Source organism: Rosa rugosa, chromosome 4 (assembly GCF_958449725.1).
Source record: "Rosa rugosa chromosome 4, drRosRugo1.1, whole genome shotgun sequence".
NCBI lineage: Eukaryota > Viridiplantae > Streptophyta > Magnoliopsida > Rosales > Rosaceae > Rosa > Rosa rugosa.
In genome coordinates this window covers 40297479-40309824 of record NC_084823.1, presented here as the reverse complement: position 1 = coordinate 40309824, position 12346 = coordinate 40297479, and the positions used below count along the sequence as shown (strand labels likewise).

General features: G+C 39.9%; 1 protein-coding gene across 1 annotated transcript; it reads left to right on the top strand.

Annotated features, from left to right (window-relative positions):
- The first annotated feature begins 1262 nt into the window (after nt 1–1262).
- On the top strand, nt 1263–4886 carry LOC133744814 (cyclin-dependent kinase F-3-like). The gene is made up of 3 exons (XM_062172857.1): nt 1263–1394; nt 1916–2415; nt 3923–4886. Exons 1-3 carry the CDS (start codon nt 1263–1265, stop codon nt 4884–4886), a joined length of 1596 nt encoding a protein of 531 aa, XP_062028841.1.
- Nucleotides 4887–12346: the final 7460 nt, after the last annotated feature.

Here is a 12346-nt window from a genome sequence, read left to right as displayed (position 1 = left end):
AAAATAAAAAAAAAGCTCAGTAATTTTCTAAATGAAAATCTGTGTGAAGAGAGATCTCCTAAAGGTAAATCTTAGTGAGGAGAAATCCCTTCAAGGTGAATCTAGGTGAGTAGAAAATCCCCTCAAGGCGAATCTAGGTGAGGAGAATTGGAGAAATACCCTCAATAATCGATGGGATAACACATTAAGTCAACCATTGCATGCAGCAGGTATTATTTCTCTATCTCGAAATACGTTTGTATCTTGATAATTACTTAGTTAGATGAAGATCTATACTATATAACTTTTTGGTTTCTTGTTTGTAGCACATTTCTTAAACCCAAATTTTCATAGCACACGTTTCACAAACTCTCTGGCAACAGTTGTCGAACAATTTAACATAAATGGAGAAATTGCGAATACGTTTGTGGATGAGGTAACTTCTTATTGATGACAACCTTAAAAAAGTTATAAAAAGGGGTCGGATTTTCACGTATTATAGACGCGAGTGAAGCGCGTTTTGGCAACTGGCGCGGGCTTAACCGCCTATCTGGTGTTGACGCGTAGATTCGGATAATCTTCGTGGGGCCCAAGTAAACTAAGCCATTAAGAGCAAATCCAGCGGTTTGAACTTGACCGGGCATGGAGTCAGAATTGATGATGTGCTGCCCAGCTGAAGCAATTTTCAGCTTCCACCGGCCCAAGCTTCATCGGGCAAGAATTGGCTTTGCATGACCAAGGGCAAAAAAAAGGGCAAGGGCCTGACTATTTTCCTAACCCAGTCAAGCATGCTGCCAGGTCAGCCCAAGCCCCACACGTGGCTGACGTCAGCCACTGACGCCAAAAGTGAGACGCACTGGAGAAGAACGTGGAAGGCACGGACCAATTGTCCAGAAGAAGATGCGTATTTGCCACTATTTTGTCGCGTAGCGACAGACAGTGGCCAACGAGAAGGCAACACGTGCCTCTGAGACGTGGGGCAGCCGGCATTTTGATTCCAACGGTCCTTTAATCTGGGCCGTTGGTTTCAATTGGAACAGTGATCCAACGGTAATGAAGGGTGAGTGAAAAAAAAGGGTGATTCAACGGAAAGAAACGGGAAGAAAAAAAAAGGGTAATTCAACGGAAATAAACGGGAAGAAAAAAAATGTAAAAAATGTAAAAATTTCTCTATAAATACCTACAATTTTTTGTAACATCTCACACCCAAAAAATTATATTTCATAGTTACACCTTCCTCCTCTTCATATAACTTTGATTTTCCAAATTTGTTTATATCCAATATGGCCGAACAACCAAGAAACACACGTCCAGTGGCCGGACAAGAGGGAGATCAAAATGAAGATGATCATTCCCAAGACAAAAGGAGATGGACGGATGAGGAAGATGTTCAATTGTGCAAGTCTTGGAAAGCTGTAAGCCAATGTCCGGTTGTGGGCACAAATCAGAAAAAAAAAAAAAAAAAAAAAAAAAACGACTTATGGAGGCGCGTGAAGCGACATTTTGACGCAAATTGGCCGCAAAGCCGATCAGCCCAATCTTTGCAGGGAAGGTGGAAAATTTTGAAGGTTGAACTCTTTGAGTGGCATTGTGCATTAAGGCAAGCAAAAAATTAGTACAAGAGCGGTTCGAATGCGGTTGATGAGGTATGTATTTGTTGATAAATCATTTAATTTGTTGATACATTATAGTAAAATATTACATGATAAATAATGTAGTAATTATAATATCGTTTTAATTGTAGTAATTGCTTTTCGTTACAATTAAAATAATTATGTAATTACAACGATGTTTATATTTGTACTTATTGATTTTTAACGCAAAACGGTGAGATACTTTCTTATTAAAATTATGACCTTTATAATAGATGACCCTTCATAATAGCATTTATATTTGTACTAATTGCATTTTTTATTGTTTTTTTTTAATTACGTAGCAAGATGAAGCACAAAAATTGTGGCATGCCGGGATGAAGAGAAAAAGTGGGAAGTCCAAAAGACACAATTTTCAGAGTTTTGATAGTTACGCTGTTGTGGAGGGCTTTGAACAATTTAAAGACATCCCTAGTCATACATCCGGAGGAACATCAAATGAAGGAAGTCAACATATGCGCACACAACCAATTCCTGGAAATTCTCCCATCAACTTGGACATGGATGTAAATGAGGTAATTACAGTTGAAACTGCAGATCCTAACGTGAGGCCTCAAGGAAGGAAGGTTGCGAAAGAAGCAATTCGGAAAGGAAAGAAGGCAGCGAAAGATCAAAGTCCTTTATCAAGCACTCTCGAGAGTATAGCGAACAACCAAATAGAGGCAACCGCGGGCAAGAAAAAACTCGATGACCAATTCGCTCGAAGTCTCCAAGAGGAAAGTCAACGAGCATGTATCCTCTTGCAAATCGAAATGCGAAAAGAGCAACTCCTATTTCAAGAAAGGCAAGATCGAATTAAAGAGAAGGAAGAGCGAAATAAAGAGAGGGAAGAGCGTATTATGGAGATTGATACAAGTAAAATGACATCAAATAAAAAGCGTTATTGGTCAAGAAAACAACAGAAGATAGCGGAGAAAGAAGATCTTGACGAGCCGACGCCACCTTCTATGGGTGGATACTATCCACAACCAAATTTTGGTGGTGCATTCCCACAACCTCCTTACCCCGGTGCATACCCACAACCACCTTGCCCCGATGGATTCCCACAACCTCCCTTAACCGGTGGATTCCCACCACCTCCCTTCACCAGTGGATTCCCACAACCCCCTTACCCCGGTGGATACTATCCGCAACCACCTTACCCCGGGGGATATCCTACACAACCACAATTTTCACCTTTCTCTACGGGTGATTCCACCAATCCTAACCCTAATGATGACCCTTCAAACGCAAATTGAATTCCTAGAGAGGATGAGGATTATGATTTGAATAATTAGGTGATTATGCATGTTGTTAATTGTATTGTACTTATTCCTAGTTTTTCATTTATGTAAGCCTAAATTTTATGAAATAAAAGTTGTGTTTGAAAATTCCTTTTATTAAAGCACACACCCTATATTCAAAATAGTAAATTGCATAAATCTCCATTATTATCATCTATTTACATCAAATATATTCTAATTTTAAAATTTTTTTAAAAAAAAAATAATAATAATAATGAACAGTGAAAAATAAGTGAACAGTAAAAATGAGCAATTAAAACACTAAATTCCAGTGGAAAATGAATAGTTAAAATTGATGAATAGTTTTGACCAGTCAAGAAAAACAATGGGTGGAAATCCATGTCCAGTGGCAGTGAACAGTATCTTGACTGGTCGAATTCTTGACTTCTCGACTTTACCTTTTCTTGACTACGGGTGAACTTGCTCTAAGACATGAAGAGTTGAAGACAACCTGTTGAGTTCGAGAAACGGTGTCGCTTTGTTGGAACCTCTCAGTTCCTCGTGAGATCAGGACGCGTTGATTTCAAGCTTTGGGCTCACGCAAGTAAAGCAAATGACTGAAATGCCCTTGCCGAAACAAGTCCGCAGGCGAGTAGGAAAAGGGAGTAGGACAACCTGTTGAGTTCGAGAGAAACGGTGTCGCTTTGTTGGGCAGTTCCTCGTGAGATCAGATCAGGACGCGTTGATTTCAAGCTTTGGGCTCACGCAAGTAAAGCAAATGACTGAAATGCCCTTGCCGAAACTCAAGTCCGCAGGTGAGTAGGAAAAGGGAGTGATGGGAAATTATAAATAGGATCCGAGGACTCCACGAATGAATCCACTGCTCTTCTTCCCAATTTCGGTGGAGAGTACTGTTAAGTGTGCGCTAGGGTTTCCAATTCTTTGGGTTTCTAATTCTTCTGAGGATGAGTAGCTAGTGGTGCGAAATCAACACTGATTTCGTAGTCCAAGACTACTTGAGAGGTTTTCAATTCTTTGATTTGCGTCTGGGTTTTGTTCCATGGATAGATACGAGATAGTAAGGCTGGTTGGTGAGGGGAGTTTTGGGTGGGTGTATCAGGCCATCGACAACGACTCCCGTCAGCTTGTGGCGATCAAACTGCTGAAGGCAGACGGCGATCCGTCGGCATGTGCACCGGAAATCCGTGCTCTCCAAAATTTGGAGCACCCCAATATAGTGAGCCTCAAGGGTGTTGAATACGAAGACGACGACGTCTTCTTTGTTTTTGAGTACATGGAGGGGAGCCTTGGTGATCTTATTAATGAGAGGCTGAGCAGGAATTCCCCTTTCTCGGAGGCCGAAATCCGATCATTGAGCCGTCAGGTGTTGCAAGGCCTTGAATTCATGCATCACCAACGGTTCATGCACCGGGATCTGAAGCCGGAGAATCTTTTGGTGAACAATGGCGTCATCAAGATTTCGGATCTGGGTACTGCTACGGAGATCGACTGCGGCGGCCAAGTCCATCATCATTACGTCACCACAAGGTGGTACAGAGCCCCGGAGATGCTGTTTCGAGCGTTTGTGAAAAACGAGAGGCTTCGACCTTTTGAGTACGATGAGAAAGTAGACATGTGGGCGATGGGGACAATCATAGCAGAGCTGTTTCTCATGCGGCCTCTCTTCGAGGGTGACGATTCGCCGGATCAGCTGTACAAGATATGCGAAGTCATAGGGGCTCCAACTACGGATTCACGGACGATGCCTAAACTTGGGCCGGAGAATGGTGTGGGTCTTCGAGCATTGATGCCATATGCCAGTGAATCGTCTATCGATCTCATAGAGTCTCTTTGTTCTTGGGACCCTTCGAAAAGGCCAACTGCTAAGGAAGCTCTCCAGCATCCCTTCTTCAAGAGAGGGCAGAATGTTGACGCTCCTCCTGGGTTCTCATATTGCACTCATACAAGGAACAATGTGGTTCCAAAGATGACAGAGTTATCAACCATGCAGCCAATACTGGGAGCCTATTGAGGCAAGGAGACCAGAGTTGCAGTAGATGTCCATGTTTGACTATTGTAGGAGTCTTAACAATTTATTTGCCAGTAATGAGGCACAAATAGATCTGATTTTGAATAGGAAGTAATGTAATTGTACAAACTTTGAGCTGATATGTTCTTTTAATGAAGATGGTGACATTCATCACTTTTATTGTTCCATCATTTCATATGTAACTCTATTGTTATCTAGTCTGTTCTGCATTTCTTTCAAGATTACATTTCTAGTCTGTTCTGCATTTCTTTCATGTATTATCTCGAATCTCATTTTCTGTACGAAAAATAAACAAAAATGTTACCAAAAATATCATCTTATGCGTAAGGAAATGGCCAAGAAAAGGAAAAACAACCTGCATATAATTGCTCGAGTACATGTAAAACGCCCACTATCTAAATTTACAGTACATCCTTCCAAAAGAAAAATGAAATTTACAAAGCATTTTCACCACCAAAGTTCTCTTCAACCATCTTGTACAAAAAGAACTGCTATGATACTGCTGGTTATCCCGTAAATAGAAGTAATTTCATACATCGGTCAAGATTAATGAAGATATAATCACAACATATGCCAAGAAAAAGAAAATGGCTATCTGCATGACGAACTTTGGATTTTCCCTCATGTTTGGTGATGTAACTGCCCTGTAACCAGAAAGAATACATTTGTTAAAAAGCTACAAAGCATGAGGGAAGACAATGCCTGGTCCGGTTAAAACAGCTGTTACTAGATTGTCACCCTGATATATGTAAAACAGTTAGGGAAACTTGATTCTTGGAAACAAAAAGAAAAGGCAAGATTAAAGATGTAAAATTTGGGAATCCTAAAAGCATTTAGCAGAGGGTTATCATTATCTAAAGGAGAAACATCCCAAGAACAGGGTCATTTGCATCCGAAAGAATTTATCAGCACTGTGGAGGACTTTATTTGGTCATCCACTGTATACGGGTTCAATCAAATCACCTAACAGGTGGTTCCCACTATAACCCCTCAGTCCTAGTAACCCAGCTTTCAGGAGTTGAGGGTATGCAACCACGTTCTCAATATAGAAGCAATAACACAAGGAGACTACAAAGTTCCAGAAATTGAAGCAACTTACACCAAACACTGCTCTTCTCATGGGCCCATTGTATTTGATTTGAACGTTGACTGTTGTAGTCACAGCCGCTATACAAGAAACATCAACAGATAGTACCTCGCCCACCTCAAGATTTTTTTGTACAACTAGCAAAAATGAAGAAAGCCAGAAAAATTCTAAGATTAGTCCAAGTCCAACTAAGTGATAACTATCTAGATTGGCCAAGAAGGAACATTATTCGAAGAGTTTTCAACAAAAGTGGCAGAACTTTTGGAGAGACATGACATGACTATGAATGTGCAGCATGTGCCATGTTCGTGCACAACTATTTTATCCAGTCCGTAATCCTTCAGAATTTCAAATCTGTGTCTGAAGTCTTGATAAAACAATTTCTGAATGGGGTGCCTTGATCATGGAGCCTGATATGATCAAGAATTATCCACACGATCCTAATGCAACATATGGACAATCTTTTTAGGGACAAAGGACAGCCAGCAGGACCGATATCCAAACCAATCAGAAATATGATCTCATGCCTAACATCAATTTCCATAATCTTTCAACCTCACTATTCCCAAACCCGTAGACATCAAGATTCATTAACGAGAGCCTAAGACTACACTGCACGCCTTTCCGAGACTACAAATGAGTGCAAAAAGGTCGCCCCCAAAGCCAATGTGTTAGTTCCACAGAAACAAAGCCGCTAACTATTGAGGCTGATGATCTTGGTTTCAATTATGAATATATAGACTAGTGGTGACCCAATCATACCATGAATGTAGCACCTATCATCCCTAACTGACTTGACTTCAGACAGGCAAAGCATTACCCATATTGAATTAGCGGTTAAATCACCACTGTTTTCAACCACATTCAGTGCAGTGTCAAACCTCTTAGCCACCATATTCTGGATCCCTAAAGTTAGAACTTGGAATTCAAGAATCAACCAAGTACCGTACAGCCGAAAATCAGAACTGAAAGTACTAGAATGACCTAGAGGGGGGGTGAATAGGCAACGTTCTGGAATGTACGCACAAAATCGAAACTGATCTCAAGGATTGTAATAAGATTGCTATCCCAAGACAATGAGAAATATAACAAGCAGAAATCAACGTAACAAGCAAACACACATATAAGAACCAAGGAAAACACAGAAGATGTTTGTGCAGTAAAAATCCTCAAAGTGAGGTAAACAACTGCGTGGCCTTAACTCTTGAAGGCCAAGTACTCAAGCACACACTATAAGATAGTAGTCAAATTACAAAGTAGACTTACAACCTCTCAGATAACTCTGAACGCGATTACCTCTAGCTAAACTCATTCAAGCCGGTTGAACTACTTCACACAAATTTGCTCACTTCCTCTAGATGCACTTCACACGTATCAACTCATCAATATTCAATTCTTGAATATGCTTGACTCCTAACTGAACTCGTAGGTCTTTCAAACATGAGAATGATATGGATGATGTATGAATGAATCCTTGACTCACTAATTCACTTAGACATGAAACAAATGAATTAAAGATCAAGATACAGCTTTGCCTTTTGAAACAAATGAACTTTTCTGTCTTGCAAAGCGTAACACATGAAACCTAATGCAAAACCTATATATGCAACGAGAGCCGACACCCCCTAAAACAATTAGGGTGTGATAAAGACTAATTAAAGTAGATTGATATCTAATAGGAATCTAATTTTCTAAAAGATAACAAAACGATTTTTATCCTAGATAAAACAGATACATGCTTTACCAGTAATCGACTAAATCAGTCACTTAAAAATTGAAATAAAAACTTGATGACTTTCCTTAAACACATGACACATAGACAACGTACACAGAGGGAATACTAAACAGACGACCTCAGGATTGAAGCATAGCTAACAATCCTGGAACTCAACCATGCACAATGTAATGAATGAACGTTACCAAAAACTTCCATACGAGTCAGTAGGATCTTGTCTTGCGTTACATGCCTTGAACTTTAATTCCAATTATTTGGATCATTCTTTTCACACACTCTCTTAAGCTAGAACTCTCTAGTTTTGTATAAAGGGAATGCCAACATACAAGTTCCTATACTAACAATCTCCCCCTTTGGCATTCCTATACAAAACTACACTCTACTAATCCTAAACTCAACGCAAACGTCTTCCATCATATCTGACACTTCCATTGTACCTGAAACACTCAACCAACATACCAAGTGAAAAGCAACTGAAATTGCATTAATCAAAAGTTCAAAGCAAACAACAGTCACAAGATCAACTTCTAACCAAAAGTTTAGGTAAACAGAATCAGCTAGCACAAGGAAACCAAAACAGTAAGTAAGCACAAGCTAGCAAGAATCATTCTCCCCCTTTTTGTCTAGGAATGACAAGGGGGCCTAATCGATATACTTAATGCGAACACCAGCCGGGAGAGCAAAGTGATAGCCTCCCATGTCAACAGAAAATGGTGCTAAAGGATCTGCAACCTCCTCAACAACAAAATCAGAAGAAAAAAAATAATAGAATACAAGGACCGAAAAACTTTTTTTTTTTTTTTTTGAAATGTAGCACAAAGTTGACATTGTATAATCAAGGCCCAATATGAAGACCAATGTCAAGTGGTGTGCAATTGATATATTGTACCCGGTAAGCTGCAAACACAAACAAGGACCCTAGTAGGAACAATAAGAATGGATCAAACTAAAGGCTAACAGGGTGTAGTGAGCAACTCCCCATCAATCTGAGCCAATAGATAAAATGAAAAGCACAAACCTGATGATGAAGCAAGCAATGAGGCATGACTAGATCCCTGTGAGAGTAGTGAATCTCAATGAAGTGTGCATAAGCGAAGATTTTAACAATTTACTCACTTACCGCGTTAGACAAAATTAAGCGAGAACCAAGAGCAACCAGCCAACCTAGAGAATTTAGACACGAACAAAAGTATGTGCTTACTCAACTTGAATGAATAGTGAACAAGAACCAATGTGGGGTGTAACTCTATCGAAGTAGCCAAGCCGAGGCCTCAAAAACGTGTTCACATGCAAGGATCCATATCATTATTATGATTTTTTTTTAATGGAATCCGCATCCTTATAACACCCTTCTCCTTTTTTTTTTTTTTTTTTTTTCTTTCGGACATTAAAGCACAACCTTAGTGACCCATGTAGTGAGTTTTACATTAGTGGCTCTCAGACCAGTTGGTCTTAAGGCACTAAGTATAACAAGGATACCCCATGGACTTATCAACTCAAATCACTAGGTATGATATCAAACAACCACCGGGGGACCAAACCATTCTTGTTTCTTCCCAAACCTCATATCGTTCGTCACGACCGAGGCTTGTTTACTTTGGGAATAGCCTGACCAAACTCCTTCAAGAGTATATTTTATTTTGGAAGGAGCAAGATAACACACAAAAGAATCGAACCCAGTAATTGAGAAACCTCAAGTTCAGACAAACTTTGGACAAGGTGTGATCCCCACAAGAGATTCAAGTGTGCATGTGATTACATCAAGGGGCAAGAGTGACCAACAGACCTTGGGTCATGCTAGACTCCTAGGTTGGCAGGTGTAGCAAGGTCGGAACACTTGTCATTGTATTACCAGTAAGCATGAAATCAGGAATCAAACGCCTTAACCACAAGTCAAATTTCTCACAGAACCATCACAAGGAGTGCAGACATGCATGCAATCCTTATACTAGAATTAAGAAACAACGCAATGGGACAAAACATGCACCTATACTAAATGAATGAAACACACGGTACATGTATGCAAATGTAACTAGGCTCAGAAATGGAGAGAGAGGATCAGAGTTTAGCACACACCCCTATAGCTTTACGGAGTGATGCAAAGCGAGTGTGATCTAGGGGTTTGGTAAGCAGATCAGCTAACTGATGTTCAGTGGGTACAAAGTCAAGTTCAAGTATGTCTTTTTCAACCAAATCACGAATGAAGTGATATCTAATATCAATGTGTTTAGTGCGAGAATGTTGAACAGGATTCTTTGATATATTGATGGCACTTGAATTGTCACAAGAAATAGCAAGCTTACCTTGGCTGAAACCATAATCCATAAGCATCTGCTTCATCCATAACATCTGTGTACAACAACTTCCAGCTACAACGTATTCCGCTTCGGCAGTGGAAAGAGAAATACAATTCTGCTTCTTGCTATGCCATGCCACCAGGTTGTTGCCCACAAAGAAACAGCCACCAGAAGTGCTTCGTCGATCATCCAAGTTTCCTGCCCAATCCGAGTTCGAGTAACCTGCAACTTCCACATTAGTCTCAAAATTATAAAAGATACCAAACTCGGACGTACCTTAGACATATCTAATGATGCGCTTAACTGCCTCAAGATGAGATACCTTGGGATTTGCCTGATGTCGAGCACATACACCGACACTGAATGAAACGTCCGGTCTACTTGCAGTAAGATATAGTAGACTCCCTATCATGATTCTATATAGTGTTTGGTCAACACTCTTTCCAGAAAGATCCTCACTAATTTTTGTGCTAGTGCTCATGGGTGTGGGGACTACAGTTGCTGTTTCCATCCCAAACTTCTTCACCAAGTTTTTTGCATACTTGGATTGTGACAAAAACATACCTTCTTTTAATTGCTGAACTTGCAGACCCAGAAAGTAATTTAATTCCCCACACATGCTCATTTCAAACTCACTTTCCATCACTGTAGTGAACTCTTTCACAAGAGTATCAGAGGTAGACCCAAATATTATGTCATCCACATATACTTGGGCTATCATTATGTGCTTATGAATTCTCTTAACAAAGAGTGTTTTATCCACTACCCCACGCTCATATCCTTTGCTCAGCAAATGAGCAGACAAACACTCATACCAAGCCCTAGGGGCTTGTTTCAAACCATACAAAGCTTTCAAACCATACACATGATCGGGATTGTGAGGGTCTGTGAATCCTTGTGGCTGTTCTACATAAACTTCTTCATGCAAAACACCATTTAAAAAAGCACTCTTAACATCCATTTGATAGACTTTAAACCTAAGATGACAAGCAATAGCAAGCAAAAGTCGAATTGATTCAAGTCTTGCAACCGGGGCAAAAGTCTCATCAAAATCTAATCCCTCAACTTGTGTATACCCTTGAGCTACAAGTCTAGCTTTGTTTCTAGTGACAACCCCTTTTTCATCAGTCTTGTTTTTGAAAATCCATTTTGTGCCAATAACATTGCAATTTTTAGGTCTAGGAACAAGAAACCACACATCATTCCTACTGAATTGATTAAGCTCATCATGCATTGCATTAATCCAATCATCATCACACAAGGCTTCTTTGACATTTTTAGGTTCAATCAACGAAATAAAGCCAAAGTGTGAAACTTCATTGATTTTCTCAACATTATTTTCCACAAAACAGAACAAGGCAGATTCACTTACCTCACGGGCTGCTCGGCTCCTGGTTTTCAATCCATCGTTCAAATCTCCAATGACGTCTGAAGCAGAGTGATCCTTTTGAACTTGCTTATGTCCTCGTCTGTGTACCGGAGGAGCACCGAATAGTGCCTCATTTATTTCATTGTCCTCTTGATCACCTTCTCCCCCAAGTTGTACCTGATCCTTGCTAAGTGGAGGATAATCTTCATCTGCAAAGAAAGGCACTGAATGAACAACATAGTCATCAATAGTTACATTGATCGTTTCAAGAACAGCTTTAGTTCTCTTATTGTACACCCTATAAGCTCGACTATTTGACGAATACTCAAGAAAAATACCATTATCACTACGAGCATCAAACTTTGCAAGATGTTCTCGATCTCGAAAAATGAAACAAGGACTACCAAAGGTTTTTAGATGACTCACATTGGGTTTTTTACCTTTCCACAATTCATAGGGAGTTTTCTCAGTACCTGGACGAAGAAAAACACGATTTGTGGTGTAGCAGGCAGTGTTGATAGCCTCTGCCCAAAACATGTGTGCTACTCCAGAACCACACAACAATACTCTTGCCATTTCAATCAAACCCTGTTCTTCCTTTCAACAATACCGTTTTGTTGTGGTGTGATGGGTGCAGAATATTCATGCATAATACCAAGCTCATCACAGAAGTTAGCAAAAGATGCATTTTTAAACTCAGTACCATGATCTGTTCTAAGGTTAACAATGCAGGTATTTGAAGACAATTTCTCATTTAAAATTCTTTTGCATAGTCCTTTAAAGCTAGTGAAAGCATCAGACTTTTCTCTTAAGAAGTTTACCCATGTGAAGCGTATAAAGTCATCAACAACAACAAGAATGTACCTCTTACCTCCTATACTCTCCGTCTGAATAGGCCCAACTAAATCCATGTGCATCAAATCCAATGGTTGAGAGGTTGTGACTTCATTGATT